Here is a 21,847-nt window from a genome sequence, read left to right on the forward strand (position 1 = left end):
GCTAGTTGCCTCTCACCTCAGTTTTCTGAGAAAGGCTGTGTCTTTTTTTACGGTGAGGATTAGACAAAGGCAGCAAGGTATTTCTAAAGGTTTTGTGTAGGACCGGTGTTGGGTCCACAGGATAAATGGCCACTTCACTCTGTCTTTCACCCTTCTGGTTCATATTTGGGACATCACATTACAAGATAAACATCTTTGTGCCTTCCTCATGAGCCACCTAGGAGCAGCCCACGGATGTCCTGAAGGCTCCCCTCTGAATGTTCCAGTCTGCAGCAGACAGGCATGTACTAACTACATGATCTTTTGTTGACACTGGTCCTGATCTCTGGAGAACACTAAGGTCAAACTTGCTGGAAGGTCAGAAGCCCCGTGCCTATGTGGCTGCCCCTGCCTACTGTCCGGACCCTGATTCAGATCTCTTTTCTATTTTAGTACAACTCCTGCATCTGCCTTAATGACCTTTGACATGAACATCTAAACCCACTTGGCCCTCTGGCTCTCTGGGAAGGAGATCTGGGGGTTCCCAAAAGACTGTAAGGTAGCAGTCGGCAGACAACACAGTATAAAACATTATACAGCTTTAGGGTCAAGAACAAGATACATTGCTTATGAAGCAAATGAACTCTATTTCTAGCTTATTCATTATTTTCTTCAGATATTTCACAACTATCTAGTTTCTTACTTTCAGATGTTATATCCTTAGTTTCATAATTTTCATATGCTTTATTTTATAGCTTCCAGTTTTCACCTAAATTCTCTTATTATCTATTTTCTTGAATGCATTACTTACAGTTATTTTGAAGACTGTAACTCAATATTTGGAACTTCTGCTTTCATGATCTGTTACCTGATTATCTATCTTTGTTTTTGTTCATTTGATCTAATTTCCTAAGGTGCCTGGTAACTTTTTATCAAATGTCAGATGTTTATTTAAAAATTATAGACCTAAGTCTGGACCATAGATCAAAAGAGCCAAAGAAGATTATGACATTAGTTGTATATGTCACTTTAAATATTATATTAGCCACATTAAGTAAGAACAAAGAAACAATAAAATTAATTTTAGGATATATTTTATTTGACCTGGTATGTCTAAAATAGCATTTGATCATGTAACCAGAGTAAACAAATTATTAGTTAGATACTTCACACACTACTTCTGGTACAAAGTCTTAGACATCCAGTGAATATTTTATACTCATAACACTTTTCATTTCTGACAAAACCACACCCTAAGAGTTCGATTGCCATATGTGGCAAGCAGCTACCCTCTGGGCCAGTACAATGACCATGTTACATTCCTTTAGGGAGGATTTACTTTTTCCTGGTAAGCTAGTCATCTTGGGACAGATTACCTTAAATCAATCAGAAATTGAGTAGATTTCAAGGGTTCCATTATTTCCTGTTGCTATTCCTGCCTGTATCCTTTCTGAGGTCACAACTGAATGTGTGAACTACCAGTGAACTACTTTTCCAAGACCTAGATTCTAATTTTTGTCTCCTTGGTCACTTGGACTCCAGCAAAATTTGCTTTAGCTTAGCTTCTACAATCTCAGCTTCCACTTATAAATTCCAGCTGCCTGGAGTTGAAAGCAACAGCAAAACCTGAGTTTATCTCTTTCTTTTTTAGCAACCTTGAGGCTATGGCCTCCTTGATACCTCTGTCTTATGCATTGAAATAATTTACAGACACACATACTATTTTTTAAATGCAGCTTTTCTAGTTTTTCTCAATAGGACAATTGATTTGGTACCAGCCATAGCAAAAAGTGGAGGAAAAAATAACATCTTAATTAACTGAAACTTTATCTTTTTTCTGTTTGGCAATCAGCACGGTTTCAGGCTTTGAAAAAAGACTTTTTCCTTCTGACTCAGCACTCAAGATCCTTAGGGTCTTAGTCTGTTCTGTGTTGCTACAACAAAATACCTGAGGCTGAGGACTTTATAAAGAAACAAGATTTATTTAGCTCACAGGTCTGGACGTTCGAGATCATGGCACTGGCATCTGCTCAGCTCTAGTGAGGCCCCCATGGCAGATAGCATCACAGTGGGAAGAAGTGACCTGGTAAGAGAGGAAGTGAGAGATGGGGAAGGAGCAAGGGGTTTTATATATATAAAACCACCTGCTCTCTTGGGAGCTAATCCGTTTCTTCCAAGCCTGACCCAGTCCCATGAGACAGCAGTAATCCCTTCTGAAGGTGGAGCCCCCAGTGACCTAATTACCTTCATAAGCCTCACCTCTTAAAGGTTCCACCATCTTGACACTGCCACACTGAGGGCACATGAACCTGCAGGGGTCAAACATATCCAGACCACAACATCCGGGAATGAGATTTTTCCCAGTTTAGAGGACTGGCAGATTGTGATTGAGACCATACCTACTGAAAATCAAGGCTAAGAGTCAAACCAATTTTATCTTCATTCTCAGCCTGAGAGTGTCCCACCACACAGCCCTACCGGCCAGTGTGGAGGGAGATTTGCTGACCTGGTGTTGCAAGGTGTCACCCGCATAGCTCTCTATGACAATGGGAATGTGGAGAAGTTATTCCAGGGGAAAACCTAAAGTTTCACAGAAAGCAGGAGACACATGCAAAGATGCCCATTTTTAATGCAGTGTTTATTGAGACCCTGCTTTATAGAGACCCTCACTGTACTCACCCATGTGGCAGAGATTAACATCACTCATGCCCTGCTGTGAGGGCCCGTCCTGTGGGGCACAACAGGTACCACACTGATTGGGTAGCAGCATGCTGCCTGGGATACAGATGCAGAATGCTATGGAAACCTTACAAGCCTAGGAAGCCAAACATGGTCTCACCCACATGACTCCCTAGTCCCCGCTGAAGTCTGGCTTAGCTATCTCTGGACTGGCAGCTGGATCGTCTAATAGTTCAATTATAAAATACTTAAATAAACAATTTTATCAAGTTAGAGTGATAAAATCTTTGGCACTAATAGGAACTTTACTTTTTAACAATAAATCTTGAAGTTAATTGAAATTTGCCTCTAATTTCCTATTTGTAATCCAATACATTTTTAAGAAATCTATTTGTGTTTTCTTGAGATAAAAGCATATTTCAATTCTTTCTTTTTGGATTATTAAGAATATAGAAGGAACCAGGCTCGGTGGCACATTCCTATAATTCAAGCATTCCTTTTTTTTTTTTTTTTTGATGTACCAGAGATTGAACTCAAGACCTTGCGCTTGCCAGGCAGGCACAGCACCACTGAGCTGCATCCCTGGCCCCCAAGCATTCTTGGAGACTGAGGCAGAAGGATCTCATGTTGCCCCCCAACCTGGCCGATTTAGCAAGACTGTCTCAAAAATTAGAAAAGGACTGGGGATGTAATTCAGTGCAAAGGCCCCAAATTTAATCTCCAGACATCCTCTCTCTATCTATACATATATATATATAGATAGATAGATAGATAGATAGATAGATAGACTGAGAGAGTATGAGAGAGAGAAAGAAACCCCAGCTATTTTTTTTTTACTTCATGAAGATTATCAGAATCTCAGTTTATTTCCTTTCAGATTTCTTCCTGTACTTACCTTTCATATACTTGTAATCCGTTTGTATGTCAAACATATGTAATATATATGTGTGGTATGAAATTTTTCTCATGTTATTAAGATTCTTTATATGTATAAATTTACAGATGTACTAAAGTGTCCTATTTGAGATTATATAGTTAGTTCCCCTACAGCTGAATATTTAGCTTATTTCCAAATTTTTATTTTTACCAAATTAATGTAAAGAAGTCTTTGAATACTTAGACGTACCTCATCTCATTTCCTCCCTGTCTGTATACTTTACAGTATTTCTGTAGGACAGATCAGAAATGGCATTATGATATCAAAGGAATAGGATACTTATGTGCTCCTTAACCAAATTTAAAGCCTTCAATTCATGCCTTAAATGAGAAATTGCTTCCTACCACTTCTCAGATATGATGCCAGGAAGGAATTAGGCAACATCCATTGGCTGAGATTCAACCCCTGCCCAAAGGTCGCAGACTCAGAGGACCCTCGGTTAAGTGGGTTGTATTAAGGGCAAGTTGTGACTGGGAAGGGCACCTGATGTCCAAAGGCTAGAGATAACATAGTAAGTCAAAGAATTCCAATGCCATGAAATTGATGATGCACTTATTTACAAAAACCTTTTGAGAAAAATGTAAAAGAAAGTTCACTGGAACACCTCACTCTTTTCAAGGGCTGTATTGATGGGGGCTTTTGCTGGTAGGGTGTGTATACTGTATTTTGGCAACTGAATCCTATTTTAGATGCACTGTGAGCTGGCTCTCATTTTAGATTGACTCATGTAAGGAACCCCGTGGTGACTCTATAAATCAGAAAGTTCGTTTGCATTGCAAATCTTCCTTTCCTAAGTAATCTTCAGCTCCTTAATTTTACAAATTGTATATTGTAAATTTATTTTGTATATATTTTTTTAAAAGTACAATTGGAGGGCACTTGGGGTCCATTTCAGCCACAGAGTTTGGGGTTCTTGGTGGGAGAAAGTCTTATTCAGTCTCACTCCAGGGGTGTCCTTCACCTCTGGCTGACAGTTAATGGCATTTGCCTTCCAGGGGGAGCCCAGTGATGGGATGGGGTTCAGGCCAGGACCAGCATGTTCAGTGTCCCCGTAGGCTTTGGAGGGCCTGTGATGCTGGCTGGTCAGAAGGCAGAAGGTCAGGGAGACTGGAGGAAACTCAAGCTGTGAGAGCTATGTGGTATCTTCGGGAGAGAAGGCTGAAGTTTCAGAACAGAACTTCGATCATCAGAGGTGCTGCACTGTCTCTCCAACTCCAGCAAGAGATTAGGTCCCGGTGGGGTGGGAGAGAGCGCTGTGTCACGCTGTCCCCCTGGGGTCTGAGGAGGTGATACCAAGGGCCGTCTCTGTGGGTGAGGTGGGGGAGTCACCAGGGCCTTCTTTGAGTCCTCACTTGGTGGATCAAGTCCCAGCTGATTAGGTCTCTTTGTCCCGAGCACCCCAATGCAAGAGGCTGGGCTGGAGGGTGACAGCTCAGGTCCCGAGGGACACGACTGAGGCAAGCGACCTGCCATAGCCTCAGCACCGGGATTTCCTTTTACCCTTTCACATCACCCCCTTTTCTAAACTGGCCTTAGAAATTCAGTGGAGTGCAAGCCGCATTTTGAATCACAGTAGAGTTTAAAGTTTAGAAGGATTGATTTGATTTCATAAGACATCATTGCATAAATGAATATCATATTTGCACAGGGTAGCATAATTTCCCAAGCTTTGGGGGAATGCTGTGGTAGGGAGGAACCTCCTGCGGGGTTCCTGAATCTAACCTTCCAATCAAGGCTGTGTCTTGGATCAAGGCTTGGTGCTGAAAACTGCTAAAATATCACTGAACTTTGCAAGTTACTGTAATTGCTGGGGGACTGGAACTTCACTGGAAATGGATGATACCCTGAGACCCACACTTGACTTTGGGAAGATTTGGAAGGGGTCCGGCCGAGTCGCACACGTCTCCACTGGGGCTTGTTACAAATCCACAGGTGTATCAGTAATTATTTAACAATCAAGTTGTCCTAAACTTTTATACCATTTATACAGTATTTAATTTACATTGATTTCTTCATTTTATGTGTAGTAATTAATTTTGTCTTACTGACAGATGATTTCCAATGACTGATTTCAAGGGACATTCCTGACAGGTACTTTTTAACACTTCATTTTCCTTTGCCAAACCTTGTTTTACTCTGGGGTGCTATAGGCAACATCACACAATTTGGGGGGACAGGAAGAGGGGTTTGTGGGAACAGCCTTATGGAAGGGGAGGGAGTTTCATTTACATTGTATGTTTAATTAGGGTAGCTTTGGGTGTAAAATGGGGATTATTAAGGGGGGGGGTCCAAAGCTTCCCCAATTAATCCACTTGCTCTCCTTGTTGGAGATGCCTTAAGCTATACTTACGTTAACTTGAAGCTATTGGAAAGATTTTTCTTTGCTTTAAAAGCAAAGTAGAAATTCCTATATTTTATTTGAATGAAAAGTTGGGGGGAAGTGATAGAGTGGACCAAATCGAAAGGCAGATTTTTGTTGTGTTTTGTTTTGTTTTATTTGTTCTGGTCTCTCTTACAAACTGTTGTCCTTAAAAATCATCCCCATGCTGGTGAGCGCTTCAGAAATGAGGGTAGGAAATGACAGGAACTGAGGCATCCTCTGTTGTAACTTCACCTGTACAAGAAGTGCCCTTCCACTTTACTTGTCTCTGAGAGATGTTGGAAGATGAACTCTGCTGTCCGAACAGAGCAAGGGGCAACCTCATCTGCTATGCATAGCCATTTCTCTCTTCTCATCATTCATTTATTTATTTATTTATTTATTTATTTATTTATGTATTTACGTATTTACGTATTTACGTATTTATGTATTTATTCCAGTACCGAGGATCAAACTCAGGACCTTGCCCTTGCGAGGCAGGAACGGCGCCACTGGGCTAAATCCCCAGCCCTCTTCTCATCTTTTAAGTGTGCCTTCCATTCTTCATCCTTAGTGTGTAGTCTCTCAATGTTAATTCATAACTGTTGGGTCTATACATCTCCGGATTTAAAACTATCAAAGTGAAGGGAGAGATTAGAGTGCATTTATATAGGTATTTTTAAAATTTTTAGATGACCACCTTGGCCTCTTTAGGTTAGGTGGGTGGGGAAGAGACAACCATTGGGACCAGACTCCTGATAGCATTAATGAGGAAGACATGTAGGCTTCCTTTTGCAACTTTTCATCTTAAATGACCTTTTAAACATGGAGACCATCCAACTCACATTTTAATACTAATGAACAGTGTAAAAGGTAAATGAAGTTCAAGTTATTCTAATACTCACATACTAGAAGCTATGTCTATATTCATATCTTCTCCATAAGCTTCTTATAAGTTGGTAAGCAGCAGGGGCACTTGAGTGCTGACCCTAAGGATGGAGTAGGCCGTGGAGTAGTTGTGCCCCTCTTGGATGACAGTCACGGCCCTGCATCATGGACTGTCCCACTGATACAATATGTTCTGGTATCATCCATCATCACTCTGACCCTGAACATCACTCGTGTGTCCCAAGAATGAAGAGCCATTTGTTGGCTGCATACCAGCTCTGTATCCTGGGAGAGCTCTCCATGCCTTTGCCCAATTTGATTTTGGCCTGGATCAGCTTTGAGGGAGTGCCCTGAAGACAGCAGGTCTAGGACTGGATTACCATGGTCTTCAGGCTCCTGCTACCACATCTATAGTTCTATCCCTGAGTGTGGGAGTTGGGCCCCTTTGGGGGGTTTCTGCCATGAATTTCTTTTCAGAGAAGGTGCTGTATTCAGATCCGCTTTAGCTTGTAGTAACAAAGGTCTTTTTGTGTATCCTGATTTCTTTGTGCTCTGGCTCTTCTTTCATTCCTGTGGCATCTATTATTACTGTCATGTGACCAAGGGAGACCTTTTCCCCTGCTTATGTGCATCCCAATATGTCCTCATGGGAAATAGTATGTTCTTGTACCGTGGCATACATCATTTCCACCACCACATTGCAGAGCAGTTTCCGGAGGAAGAGACACAAGCCTGCATACAAACATTCACAACTCTGTATATACACATGTCTATGGGCATGCAAGTATGCAAAGTATTTTATGAAGGTGTGCATGTGGTTGTATGAGATCGGAAGTGTACATCTTTGGAAGGCATCAGGGTGTGTTCGTGAGTGTCCTCGTATAATGCATGAAAGTGTCCATGTAGGAGTGTGTGTGCTTATACGTGAAGTTGTCAGTGTGTGCGTGTGAATGTGTGACCTTACCCATCAGTGGTCACTGCTGTGGAACTTGAGATGTCTAGATCAGGAAGCTCTGCTACTTGTAATCATTTTCTCCAACTTTCTTTGTGTTAATTATTCATGTGTCAATGAGGGGCTGCCCCTCTACCCTATTTTGTCACAAGCAGTCTATTTTTTTTTCACAAAAGTCATATATAGTCGTCAAATTGCAAAAAAATCCTTTCCAATGTTGTTGTTCTCATAGCCTTAACTGGCACCTGCCCTCCAGGATTATACCTGCAGGAGAATTTCATCATGTCTGGGCACATTTCTGAAGCAAGGCTCCAGAGACACTATGTTTTAAAAAATTAATTAAAAGACTCTAGGTCTCAGAGATTCCAGCAGCCAGTCCCCTCCCAAATCCTAATCTCTTCATGGTAACGCTCACAAGTACCCTTGGTCCAGACAATTCTTCATTCATTCTTCACCCCCCACCACACTTACACCCAAACTCCCCACCGCTGGAGATTAGCCTTTTGTGAGACAGTGCATCAAAGGCTTTCTTAAAGTCCCAGTAAATTATACCCCTGGTTTCCCTCTTCAATTCCTTTTTGTTACTTTTTCAAAATATTCTATTAGTTTTGTTACGTATGATCTCCCTTTTGTGAATCCATGCTGAATATCTTTAATTAAATCATAACTTTCCCTATTTTGTCCCTGATTAGTGTTTCCAATATCTTCCCCACTGCTCAAGTCAAGCTTACTGGTGTTTAATTTCCTTGATCTCCCCCAGAGTCGTTATTAAATATAGGTGTTGCATTTAAGGGCTCCCGTCCACTGGTGCTCCTCCAGTTTCCCAGAATATTTGTAAAAGGTATTTGCTAATTGTTCCCTCACTTCCTTGCCTCCTCTTGTATCGTCTAAGATGGTTCCCATCTGCTCTCAGAGTTATCAGTCCTTAGATACTCTAATTTCTTTCTCACCTGTTCTGCTATGATGATGATTTCCTTAGGAAACATTTTCTTCTCCTTGGGAAATGCTTGTCTTCGGCTGGCATCTGCTCTCATCTTCCCTTTATGGATATGAAGGCAAATAATTTATTTTTCATTTTTTATTTAGCAGTCATCACCCCCTTATTCCAATAAACCAGGCTCTCTGCCTCCTTACATTTTAAGAAAAAGCATCACAAACCCAGTTTCCAGCACCACCTTACTTAGCCCAATTTGGAAGCTGATATTTCCTTCCCCAAGTGTTGATATTCAGGACAGGGAGCACTGACCCTGGAGGCCTACAGTGCCTTTCACACCCTCAGCTCCTCCAGGGAAGCATGAAGTCCTCAGGTCTCCCTGACAACCTTTGCAAGGAGAAGCCGCCTCTCCCCGCGGGTTGGAGGGAGTTGTAAAGTTTCCCACGTGTCGTTTTGGAAGTCTTTCATCTGCAGTCAGCTTCAGCCTGGAAGTTCTCCGTTGCTTTCATTCTACGCGGTGCCTCTGATTTTCCTGTGAGCCTGATAGATGTATTTCTCTTCTCCTGTGGCTCTCTCACCTCCAGGCAGTATTGTGGGCTCAGCCTCAAATGGAATGAGCTTCCTTCTCCACCTCTGCTCCCAGGACACAGATAAAAGGCCGTGCCCTGGGCGATGCCCAGTGCTGGCAGCTGCTGGTGGCGCCATCAGGAGGTTCTGAGCTTCTGACCCAAGGCTCCTGGAACTTTCATGGAAGTTCTGTTCCTTCCTTGCTTGACCTCCTGTTTTCTTTTGCAGAACACACAACCTAGAAAGAGCTGTGTGCTGAAACGTCATTCTTGGGTTGTAAATTCTACACCAGATCAAAAGCCCAAATCCTTCCTAGAAACCCACAGGCCACTTGACCAACCTACATAACACCAAAAAGCCTGCACTCATACTACCTCTGAGCTTGTGCAGCTGCAGCAGAGCTTGCAGGAGGTGCAAGGTCCATCCCCTCCCATGCCCTGCCTCCGTGCCAGCAACTGGCCTTGTGGAGGAGAGTGGCTTCCCCATCCAGTTGTGCAAATGACATCCACCAAAAATTTCAACAAAGTCTGAGTCATAAACAGTCCTTTTGACATTGTTTCACATCAAAAGACACACAGTCTGTGTTCTGTGTCCCTCATCCCTAACATGGAAATGGCTAAGATTTGCACACACAGAGGGATTTGAAATTTTAAAAGCTTAATAAAGGCAGCGTATATATACACTCAAGTCAGTTTTCTAAAAAGTGCATTTAATTGGGTCAAATAGCATGTTACTTTGGGGAAAATTGAAGATCGTTTAAACTGGCCCTTTTCAGTTCTCATGTTGTCTTTGAAGAATGGATTGCTTCACGCAGTTGATGGGATGATCTAGAGGAAGCGATGAAGGATGTGGTGGGCAGAGAGCTCCCTCTGAGCTCTGGGGGTTGCTTCTCTACCATGTCTCTCACTGCAAAAGAGCCCACTGTCCCTTAACTGCAGGGCTATGGGGTGAGACTCGTGGGCCTTGTCATTCTGGAGTTGACCAGAATCCTGGCAACTGGTCCCAGGGTCTGGATCTACTTCCCTGAACACCCGACAGCTGCCCCAGACGGAGTCCTCTGATAGCCCCCAGTGCCATTGCGAAAACAATGTGTAGATGGACTTTGCAAGCCCAAATAAGAGTCACAGGTGCTTCATAATAATTACTTGCACATTTACAGAATCGGACATTCTGTCATTTAATAGACCTAAAACTAAAAAGCTTTTGTCTGAGAAAGGTGACCAATAGAAACCGAGTTTGGATTATATGATATCCCGTAACTTAATCATATAGCTCTTAAGAGGGGGACATACACAGCTGTGGTCTCACTAATATGTATGCAATATGTGTAAACTGATACATTTAATTCCAAACTTGTTTTTAGCAGGAAGAAAAAAGCATTTAGATGAGGAACATTAAGATTCAATATTAACCATTTTTTCCCCTTTGGGCAAAATTATTCATCACTTGATATTTATTAAAGCAGCATTTTTTTTTGCTATAGTAAGATGCATCCTGCTGAAAATTTCCCAAACATCCTCAAAGTTATGTGGCGAAGTGAAAAAAGGAAGAAAACAGCCAGCAGCACTTTTTTTTTTTCACAAAAAGCCAATGGACTTGAAAGATGGACACTTGTTCTTTTGAGGCCCTAGCCTCATCCTAACCCCTCAGACCCAGTGACAGGGGCAAAGGTTGGATAATTTGGGAGAGGTTTCCAGTTTTCCGCCTCCTCTATTACATGTATTTGATTTGCCTGCGCTTGCTGATGTTTTAATTGTTAGTTTGTGCTGGTTTAATCTGAATTATTTAAGTATATTTGCTTTAATAATCTTAACCTAAAAAAAAAAAAAAAACTAAGACAAAGGAATTGTAGATTAGAGACTTTATTTTCAGGGCAAAATGATACGGATAAGTGAACATCAACTGACCAGAAATTATTTGCTTCTGTCTGTTAGACACGTAATGGAGTCATTTAACTAGTCAAATTAGGAGCTGCAGAATGCACCATGCTTCATTACTGAGTTCGAATGGGCACCATTTTACATTTACGTCAAAAATTATCTCATAGCAAATTAATGTTTTCATTGTGCCGAAAAGCTGAAGCTATGCAGTGTTAGCACCACCTAGAGGCCGATGTGAAAATACTTCGAAAGGATCCTCTGCTAACAGCCAGGGTGATCAATAGATTAGTGTTAGCCCATTGGATTAACCCCTGAGGTTGTTGGAAAGTACGAAGATAGGGATTGAACTTACTTGCTAGGCATGGTTTCTAAGGTGAAGTTTTGAGAATCCTGTGAACATTTTCCTAAACTTGGCCTGATGCTAAAGTCACTGAAATACCTGAACGATTTCCACCTGCCTCCTGCTACTCTATAAATTCCGAAAATATCTGTGCTTCCCTCCCTCACATTTTGCTTGCGATTTTTTTTCCTTTTCCACCTGCAGATTTACATTATATCAAAATCTCAGATTTGAGCTGAATGAGCATTTTAGGAAAAACAAAAAACAAGAAGAGAGTTTTTCTCCCACGTTGTAAATCTCTTCTGTTGATAAAACTTGCTCTTTGTGGAAAGAGACAATACATGGCTTTGTTTCATCTTAAAAACAATGACACTGGTAAATTCTCTGTCAAAACGGGTTATGAAGGTTGATAGACCTTCCCAGGAGGGTTGGTTTCAGTTTAATTCGGAGAGAAATCATTCGGAATAAAATGGCAAACCTTTCCCAATAAAAATATGTTTTAAAACAATTTTCAAGCAGTCCGTGGCTCTGGGAAGCGGAAGCATACCACCAGAACAGAAGCAAAGAAGAGAATTGAAGCATATAAATAGCATTGAGGACTGGAGAATATTTCCAGACAATATTGATGTCTAAAATATATGTGAATGACTGCATAATGATCCAGGCAGACATAATTCAAAGTACAGTCAGAATCTGGCCTCCAACTCAGAGCTTTAAATTCTCCAAAAGACATCTGTTTGCTGAGAAAGCCTCATGAGCAGCTGCTCCATGTAAAGGGAGGAACCCAGGGTAAAGTGGGGAACTGGCAGGTACGGGTCCTCCCAGGTGTCAGAGCTGGTGGCTACCTGCACGCAGCTGGTGCAGTGATGAGCACTGATGAGACACAGGTGAGGGAGGTGCCCGCATTTCATAGAACCAGGTCGCAAATGTTGCCTTCCACGTTGTACCGGGGAGCACCCCATTTATAGCATCTCTGGAGCACAAGTTTGGAGCTGCACCTCTTAAATACTGACCGGAGGATCTGACTTAGCCTCTCTGGTCCTTATTGTCACTGGCTGCTGTTTTCCTGGTACTTAGCTCTTTCACCAGCTAGAAGCTGGAGGTCAAAGGAAGCTCCAGGTGTGATTTTTTTCAGAACAAAATATAATTCTGTGATTAACAAAAATGAGAATGAACGCAAGTAAATAGAATCGCACCCATTCTATTCTTAAGTGTGATTCTCAAATGGTTGTTTTTAATCAAAGCACTGCCCGCCAACCTATTTTTCAGACCCGAAAAGAAAAGTTCCTGAGAAAATGCTATCAATTCTCCAGTTTCTGCAAAGATGCTGTATTTTCAAATTTCAAAGACAGGAATCTCCTTTTGAAAATAAATAATTGTTGGTGATCAGATGAGCCTGCTAAGTACAGTATTTTCAACTCATGCTGTGTTGAAAAGTTGAAGAATTTTGCAGTGACCTCAAGGCCACAGATAGGATAATGCAAGATGGAAAGCGAGTTCTCTTTTGTTCTAAAGGAAGCTTTTTGTGTGTGTGGCTTAAGCTAGTGGCTCAAAAGGATTTCTTTGAAACAGAAACAAAAATGTTAAGAGCTGGTTACAAGTACTCTGGTCTTCTCTTCCCCTTAACATGCAGGGGGAATCTTACCTCTTCTCACGAATCTTGTCTGCCTCAGTGTGTCAGTCTTCATGTTATGTTTACCAAGGCCAGGCCGGAGGATCCGATAATTTATAACCATTCCTATTGGGTTTTATGTAATAACTTTGAAACTCATATAAAGTAATGATCCACAAACTCTTTTAATGTTCATTATAAAATATGAAATATTTCTCAGAACCATTGCAATTATGTGACCAGACATAACTGTTTCACACATGAGTAAATACAGGGAGGTTTAACATAACTTTATTATCTTCCTGTCTTTTCTTCTCATTGATGTGATAATACTGTTTTAATATTTTTCTAAAGAAAAGTTAAGTAATTTTAGAATCTCTACTGAGGCCCGCTTTATTGGCTTTTGTAATAGAACTCTCAAATCTAATTGTATTTATGCTCAGACCGACACCAGTAAATGTCATGAATGGAAGGGAAATGCCCCCAAAGCTCTGTGTGCTGTAATTATCGAGAGATGTGTCTCTGCTGACGAGGCCTGGGGATTTGGGGAGAGTCAGGGAAGCAAAACTGAAGAGGAGGCCCAGTTTCTGCAGCTCTCCTAGGCCCCAGTAGATGCTGAGATACGCTTTTTCTTTTCCTTTCCTTTTCTTTCCGTCCTCTCTCTCTCCCTCCTTCCCTCCCTCCCTTCCTTCCAGCCTTCCTTCCATCCTTCCCTCCTTCCTTTCTTTTTCTCTTTTTTTTTTTGGTACTGGTAACTGAACCCAGGGCCTTCACACTAAGCTTAATATACATTGTACTTAAGTACTTGTAACCAGCTCTTATTTTTAAAAAAAAATATTTAGATAAGTTCTTGGTAAGTTGTCAAGTTGCCCCGCTGGGCTCAAACTTGCAGTCCTCCTGCCTCAGCCTTCCAGAGATGCTTTTTCTCAGGAATTAAAAAGCCCCAGCATTTGTTTGACTCCCCCTTAAAGATGAACATTTTTTTCCTTTACTGTATCACATCTGCTTCTCTGGGGTCTGGAGTTATTGGCGTGAAACTTCTTATTTTATTAGAAGGCTGATCTTTAAGGATATGTTTTCTGGGATACTCAGCCTGGTGATTTGAGTTGAATGGCATTGTGGGGGCTGCTTGACCTTTAACCTGACTTTAGGGGATAGGAGCCACAGGGCGTTATTCTGGAAACCCACATCCTGTTCCTCATGTGGGTGGTGGGAGCAGCAGCAGGAAGGCAGGGAGCAGAGAGGTCACGGAGCATTGCTCTCCATCACATTTCCATGTCTGAATACTGACCGTCTAGTCTCACGAGGCTGATGGAAGAGATTTAGCACACAGCCGGGGCTGCCGATGGGCATTTGCATCTGCTGAAGAAGGGCGAGGGTCGGTGCTCATTCTTCCCCAGAACAGGTGTTTCAGAGGCTCCCATGCACAGGAGCCGTGGAGGATCATGGGGACCCACGTCTGACAGTGGTCTGTAGAAGGGGCCGTGTCTGCCTCCTCCTCAGCTCCTGGGCCACGTTGGGGACACTCAGGCCCTGTGTCTGTCACCCACCTTCCCCTTGGTGCTCACCCAACTGGGATGAGCAGAGCTCATGGGCAGGGTAGAGGGCAAGCCATGGCCCTCCCTGGGGCTTGGGTAGGGTCATTAGAACATAAAGAGTGGCCTGGTGGCTGGATCCAGCTCACAGATGTGTCTCATTTGGCTCATAAAATATTTACACTTTTGCTTTTAATTAGCTGCAAATAGCTTAAAACTGTGAAAGTTTTGCTTATAAGTCCAGGTCCTCTGGAAAAAGTAGAATAAATATCAAGGGCAGGTGACAGAAGTGGGAAGGATGGGGGCTGCTGTCTTTGGGGAGGTGACTCTGTCCTGTCCAGCCTGCCTCTCTCACAAAATGATGTTTACGGAGGGGGACAGAGATCCAGAGGACAGAGCCTACAGTGCTGCACACAGGGAGTGACAAGGGCCGGGCTGCCTGGCTGCTGCAGGTTCTCTGAAGGCTCCTGGAATGGAGAAGTCTCCCCAGTCCAGCCCAAAGCTCACTGAGTCTTTCAGCTCAGCCTCCAGGCAATACAGTAGCTGTTCCAGAGATCTCTCCTTCTCACCAGCAAGCCACATTGGAAAGTGAACTCTCAGGTAACTAAAGGTCTGGGAACCTCCCCTCCTTGTGACTGACACCCCTGCAAACAAACTAGGCTGCTGCTTCCTGGATGTGAGTTTGAGTCCAGCTCTGGTGCCCAGGTTTTAGGCTCTGGGAGATGGAAATACTGCCCTTTACCTAGGAGCAGGCAGAGGTGCAGCAGGGGGGAATCACAATCATTCACTTCCTAGGTGAGCAGTTTTAGGAGTGGAAACGAAATCTGCAGGAAAATAGTGTGAAAATCTGACCTTATTTCCACTTGGTCCATTTCACTTCTCATCCCTCTCCCTACAATGTCCACCCCATCCCCAGTCCCTCCTGGAAACCAACAGGTTTGATGTGGCAACAAAAACCCAGCCAGAGTCAACGTTCATGGTTGCTAAAGACAAAAAAATTGGAATGCTTTCGTCCAAAGGGCTCCCCATGATTACTCCTGAAGTTAAGGTGAAACCACAGGGTCATTCTGCCTCCTGGGCAGCAACCATCTTGGCCTCCATTCCTTGAACAGGAAGTGTTGCTGTAATGGGTCACAGTGTTGTGGTGGAGCTGACTAAGCCTTGGTTTTCTCTGCAAGAAGACCAGGAACCCAGTGCTCCAAATGGAGGTCAATGGCTGTGGTGGATTTGAGAGTGGCCTTGAGGCAGGGGCTGTTGGCTCTGAATGTGTGCCTCTGATGTGCATCAGCTGTGCTGGCCCCACCGTGCTGGGCAAAGGCTCTGGGCTTAGAGCATAGGTATTTTTATCCCCAAGCAGAATTCAGGGATAACATTTCAGAAATTGTTCCTGCTGGATGCTGGTTAAAGGGAGGGTCTTGCTGCTGCCAGGTCCCTCTAGCCATCACCTGCAGAGTGAACAGGGGAGGGGTGGCCCCAGGTGCCTGGCACACTCTTGCAACTGAGTACTCTGGTTTCAGGATATTAGCACTGAGAACCTCGGATTCAGAAGGGCTCACACAGGACACCTAATTCAGCAGCTCTCAGCATCTGGTTTCTGGTCAAATGAATCTCATATGAATTAAAACTTCTGGTTTTTCTTCTGTTTATAAGAGGGAGTAAAATCATCAGTGAACAGGTCATGTATATAGTAGTCTCATTCCCAGCAGGTATGTTCTAAGAGGTTCAGTGGATGTCTAAAACCTTCAGTAGTACCAAACCTTATGTATACTATTTTTGCTATTATGGATACACTTGTGATAAAGTTTAATTTATAAATTAGGCACAGTAAGAAATTGACAACAATAACTAATAATGAAATAGAACAGCATCCTCTAGTGAGAGTTATTTAAAACTCATGAATCCTTTACTTCTGGAATTTTCCATTTGGCATTTGTCTACCATAGCTTACTGCCAGTAAGGTGAGCCATGGATAAGCAGAGGGGAGTGATGTGGTTAGCTTTTTAAATATTCATGACAGAATGCACAAGGAAAGCCAACTGACAGCAAGAGGTTCTTGGTTTCTTGGGCATCTTCTCAAAGGTCTCTGCTTATTTCTCTTTGTGAATACAGACAAGGGAACATATTACATGTTGTAATTTAAAAAAATGGTCCCCAAGCACTGCCACACACAAGAGGAACAGCGGACTGAGAATCCATGGCAATGAGAGGTATGAGGAGTTGGAGGTCATGTAGGGGTGAAGAGTTGAGTTGGAGAAACTAAGAGTGAATTCAGCCTTTTCCTGAAAGGGATTTGCAGTCTGTCTGAGGCAAAGGAACAAGGTGTACAAATAGCACTGCTACCTGAGATCTTGAATGACAGAGTCGACACAAGCAATGTAAAAGGGAAGCAAGGCTGGAGAAGCAGGGAAAAGGGCAGGATTGAGCTGGGTCCCAAAGATGGGAAGAGTTTGACCCCCAAACTAGTGTTTCTGATGTCACTCAATGGTGGAATCTAGTAAGGATGTCCTTTTGCCTTTGCTGTCCTTCTCTCTGATCAGTTAAAGGCTTGTTTTGCGTAATATCTGAAAATATTTGGGAAGACTGGAAAAAGAGGCAAAGTCCTCTGAGGGGCAACAAGGCAGAGTCTCAGTGTTCTGGACCCCCACCACTGGTATCCTCTCCGATATTTTCCTTGGTGCTACTCAGAGACAACTGCATGGTCTTCTAACATGGGAACTACTTGAAATGAAATGACTATTTTCTATGATGAATTTAATTCTTTTCTAATGAATTTTACCAGACTGCTTTTCTGAGCACATATTACAATATGGCAAGGCTGGACTATTTTCTAGCATAAGAAAATAAATTAATTTAGCACTTTTTATATCACACTAAAATAATATTAAAACACTGACATGCTTTCGTTATCCCCTTTGCTTGCGCATCGAGGTCCTTCTCACAACAGCCTTGCTGGGAAATGCACGGTCATTGTATCCCAGTTCCCCGTACAGTGAGGCTGGTGGAACTGTTGGCTGTCAGCATTGTTGTGTGTACAAGTGAACAGTGAGGTGAGCCCTGCTGCAGCTCTCCGGAGTCAGGGGATGTCACTCCTGTCTCTCTCTGCAGGGACGCGATAATACATCTGCTCTCTGGTCTGTGACACCTCACTGTCTTCTTCAGCTATGTCCCTGGATGGGGCTTCCTGTCACCCTTTTATGATGCACAACAGAAAGCTCACTGCACCCTTGTCATAGTGGAAAGCACAGGGCCACTGAGTCAGGGTCACTCGAGGCCCGTGAACTTGGAAGTCCTTGTTCTGATGTTTCTACTACAGCCGGGATCTGTTTGAACCATGAAAATGGCAGGGAAGATTGGAGAGGTGGGCACAAGGCTTGATTAGAAATTGAGACCGCACTTTGAAGGCTTTTCCTTTCTCTAGCTGATCTATTCCACAAAGCTCCTTCCCTTGGAGCTCCTGCACAGATCATCTGCCTCTGGTCTTTCTGAAGTGACAAGTGGAGGAACTCAGGAGGGTCAGTATTCCTTCCGAATGCCACATGCATGGTGTGGTAATGCACAAAGAGACAGGACACATCTCTTCATTCTCTCGGTGGCAGGTCTTGGCCACCCTTGGCACAGAGACTTCCTAATCTGGACAGTCTTAGGAAGAAGGAAACATGTACCAGAGGGGACAGGAACTCAGGAACTGACCTTGCATGGGTTCTGGCTGGAATCCAATGTCCATTAAGTCACGGAGCCACATCATGCTTTAGTTTTCTTTTCTCATAGAAGGACTATGAGAACAAAGTTCATCACTCCTCAATTTCAGATTCTAAAGGCAATAAGGTCCCAGGAAGGCCATTATGAAAGCAGCAGTGTCCAAGGGAGGGCAGCAGACAGACCCCCTACTAAGGCTACTGCCCTCTTGGGTGCTGGGAAGTCACTCTCTCTTGGTCTTTTTTCTGATTCTCTCATTCCTCCTCCTTGATCACTTGTTTTGACTTTCCTGCTGCCCTTTGCCTTTCTTGGCTCCTCAGGGCTCAGTCCTACTTCTTCTGCACTGGTCATGGGAGATCTCAGCCTTCCTCACAGATTTCATACCTTTCTTCTATGGATGAGTCTCAGACATGAGCTGTCAGCCTGTTCTCTCCTCCAGAATCTCTTCTCTCTCTGCTTAGAGAGATCTCACTTTAAGGAACCATCACCACCTCAGCATCGCATCCAATCCACCAGAAAGTTCTGTTCCTTCCATCTTAAAAAGGAATTGAGAACCCCCCTTTCCTCCCATCTTCACCCTATTTGTGTGAGTGAGCATCATTTCTTATTGAACTATTTTTAACTGATGTACCAGACCTTAATCCAAGCCTTTTTATGCCCTTTAGCTACAGCAAACTGCTAACAAGGTGAACCAGAACATATGCCCTCTTACTGAACACCATTCCATGGCTTGCCATCCCTTTTTGATTGAAATCCATCCTGCCCTTGGTGACAAAGCCCAGAATGGTCTCTGGTCCACCTCCAATCTTGTATCATATTCTACTAACAGGTCTTCACACGTCTTCCCTCTGATCTTTAAAAACTTCTGGCTCTTTGATGATACCTCTGGGTCTTTGCATATATAGTCCCTACTGTGTGGAATGAATGATAAGCTCTTCTTTCTCCCCCAAAGACACACACACACACACACACATGCACGCACATGGTTTTTCATAGTTTCTCCTCATTATTTGGGTCTCATTTGAAATAGTATATTCTCAGAGAGGACACTTCTGACCATCTACTGAAAAATGACTCATCACTCTATTATCTCCTGTCTCCATCCTTTACTTACTGACTTCTTAGCAATTAAAAAAATTGTATTTGTTTGGTTTCTTCATCATTGTTTGTTTTTTAAATCTGACTCTCCCACCAAACTGAAAACTCCAGGCAGAGACCATATATGTCTTGTAATTCCTTTTCCCATCTGGGTAGCATCATGGCCAGCCCTTGGTACCTACTCCTTGAATGAATGAGTGGGAAAATAGATGCAGAGCACGCTGACCACTTGGCCTGGTTGGTATGTACTCGGGTAAGTGTTAGTTTTCCTTTATGTTTAGAACAGGCTTCTTGTTCCTGGAGAGTCAGTCATCTCTTGGGCATGTCTGTGGAGGATGTAGAAGTCTTGGTGCCAGGAAATCTGACTTGCCCTTTGTCATGGGGATTTTTCAAAGCTCCTTTCCTCTAGATGAGCTTCTCAGAACTCTTGGGTCAAGCTGGTGGCAATGCATGCAAGTAAGGTATACAGAATGAGCTCTTGGCATTGTCTTTCTGCAGAGCTGAATCAGATTCGATCCTGGCTTCTATCACCTTGGACCAAGACGTGTGTGTGTGTGTGTGTGTGTGTGTGTGTGTGTGTGTGTGTGTTATCCTGTTCAATAGATCATCAGTAATTTCATAAAGCCCACCCATATCTTCTTTGAAAATATCATACATGACAAATCTTAGGGATTTGTTAACCAATGGTAGTGACAGATTGGTCCCTCCCAGCTCTCCCTGGAGATAGGATCGTTGTTTTTCCTCTGAAGACCTACGATCTGGTTACTTCTGAAGTAACACCAGGCAGAAGGAAGACCCTCTCGACAGTAATACTTCCTGAGCCATTGCAGGATACAACCCTAGTGCCCACTTTCTCCTTGTGAGAATGACTTCCGGTTGGAGCATGCACTTTCCTGAGGACGCTGTTTCCCTCTTTTACTTAGGAGCTGCCACAAACAATCTGTTTCTAATGGGAAATGCCGTCATGTTGAACACATGTTCATATGAGTTTCTTTCATCCTGCCATCTTCCTGGCACTGTGCTAGCAAAAATATATGTATCATTTCACCCTGGAGATTCTGATGTTAAAATGTATAATAAAATATATAAATGACAGCCATTGACTTGGGGCCTAAAAATAAATATATAATTCAGTGATAACTGATAAACTAATAAATATCTATCACCATTATATTTCACAATTTCCCAAAGATATCTGAAGAGCACTTAATTGTTACTGAGTAATCAATTATTCAATTAACCTTCTTCTCATTGAATATATATTTGATACAACTTTTTTGAAGCTTCAGCGTTAAAAGGTTCCTATCGATTGAAAGTTTCAAGGCCATATGGCCTGGAGTATTGGATTTGTGCCACCATGACTGACAGCAGAGCCAGTAATCTCATGCAAATATTTCAGATGGCGTGAGCCTCCATCGTGAGACCGAAATAGCGATGTTCATTTTGGAGATAAATACATTTACGTGCACGGGTGTACATATACATACACAAAACCCCCGCCTCGTACGTGCACGCCGCAGCCATGTGCACACACCCACAGTGGCTGGTTCATTCAGTGCAAACATTGACTGAATCCAGGCCCCACTCCAGACGTGCACTCAGTGTTCCGAAGAGTAACTGCATCATCTCAGAGGCTCCCCGATGATTCAGTGATTCGAATTTTGGAACTCTTCTATTTAAACAAGATAAGAGGCCGGCAATGCTCTCAAATTCACAAATTAAATTACATGAGGCTTGGACTCACAAGTTGAAAAAAAAAATCATTTCAGTGCAGGGAAAATGTTTTCTGCTCTATTTTGTTCTGTTGTGCTTCTCTAGAATTTTCTTGGGCAACCTTTGGTTTTGAAGAGCTACATGGCCCACCTCTCTTAATTTAATCTTTCTCCTAGTGATGGGTTTCTGTGTGAGTGTGTGGAATCGAATCGTGGGCAGGATATCCTCGTGTGATATAGGTCAGCAGATGCAAAGCCATGTCCATGAAGTCTTTGTCCTGTATCTTTTGGGCAAAGGATGAAGCTGGTGTCCCAGGTCTTAACTTCCCCTTGAAATACATAATCCTGCAAACACTGAGTGCACAAATGGATCCAAGATTTCTGGAGGCCAAAGAAGAAAAATGTACCAAATAGATATAAAATGTGCATGTCCTTTCAGTGAGTCATCCTACTTCTAGGAATTTATCCAAAGAAAATTATCTGACATATGAGGGAAGATTTTTTGCATAAGGATATTGATCGACACATCTTTTATACTGGGGGACACTTAGAAAACAAGCTACCTACTCAAGAATAGGAATAAAGTTAAATTAGTTGCCTCCACATGAAAGAACATGTAGCCATAAAATTATATTGCAGAGAAATAATTAATGGCATGGAGAAATATTGACAGTGCTCA

The 21,847-nt window shown here is 42.8% G+C and overlaps 1 protein-coding gene across 6 annotated transcripts in view; it reads left to right on the forward strand.

Moving 5' to 3' along the window:
* Positions 1-21,847, forward strand: part of Znf536 (zinc finger protein 536) — a 439,199-nt gene that overhangs the window by 371,461 nt on the left and 45,891 nt on the right. Inside the window, exon 8 of one of the 6 annotated variants that reach the window (XM_087191007.1) lies at positions 5,647-5,751. The exons of the other annotated variants lie outside the window; for them this stretch is intronic. Coding sequence (XP_087047133.1) covers positions 5,647-5,660 — 14 coding nt within the window. The 3' untranslated portion in view covers positions 5,661-5,751. Of the gene's footprint in view, positions 1-5,646; positions 5,752-21,847 lie in introns of those variants that run through there. 6 annotated transcript variants of the gene reach the window in all.

Source organism: Heterocephalus glaber, unplaced genomic scaffold (genome assembly GCF_053883595.1).
Source record: "Heterocephalus glaber isolate CG9 unplaced genomic scaffold, H.glaber_assembly_v1.0 deba00001561, whole genome shotgun sequence".
NCBI classification, from domain to species: domain Eukaryota; kingdom Metazoa; phylum Chordata; class Mammalia; order Rodentia; family Bathyergidae; genus Heterocephalus; species Heterocephalus glaber.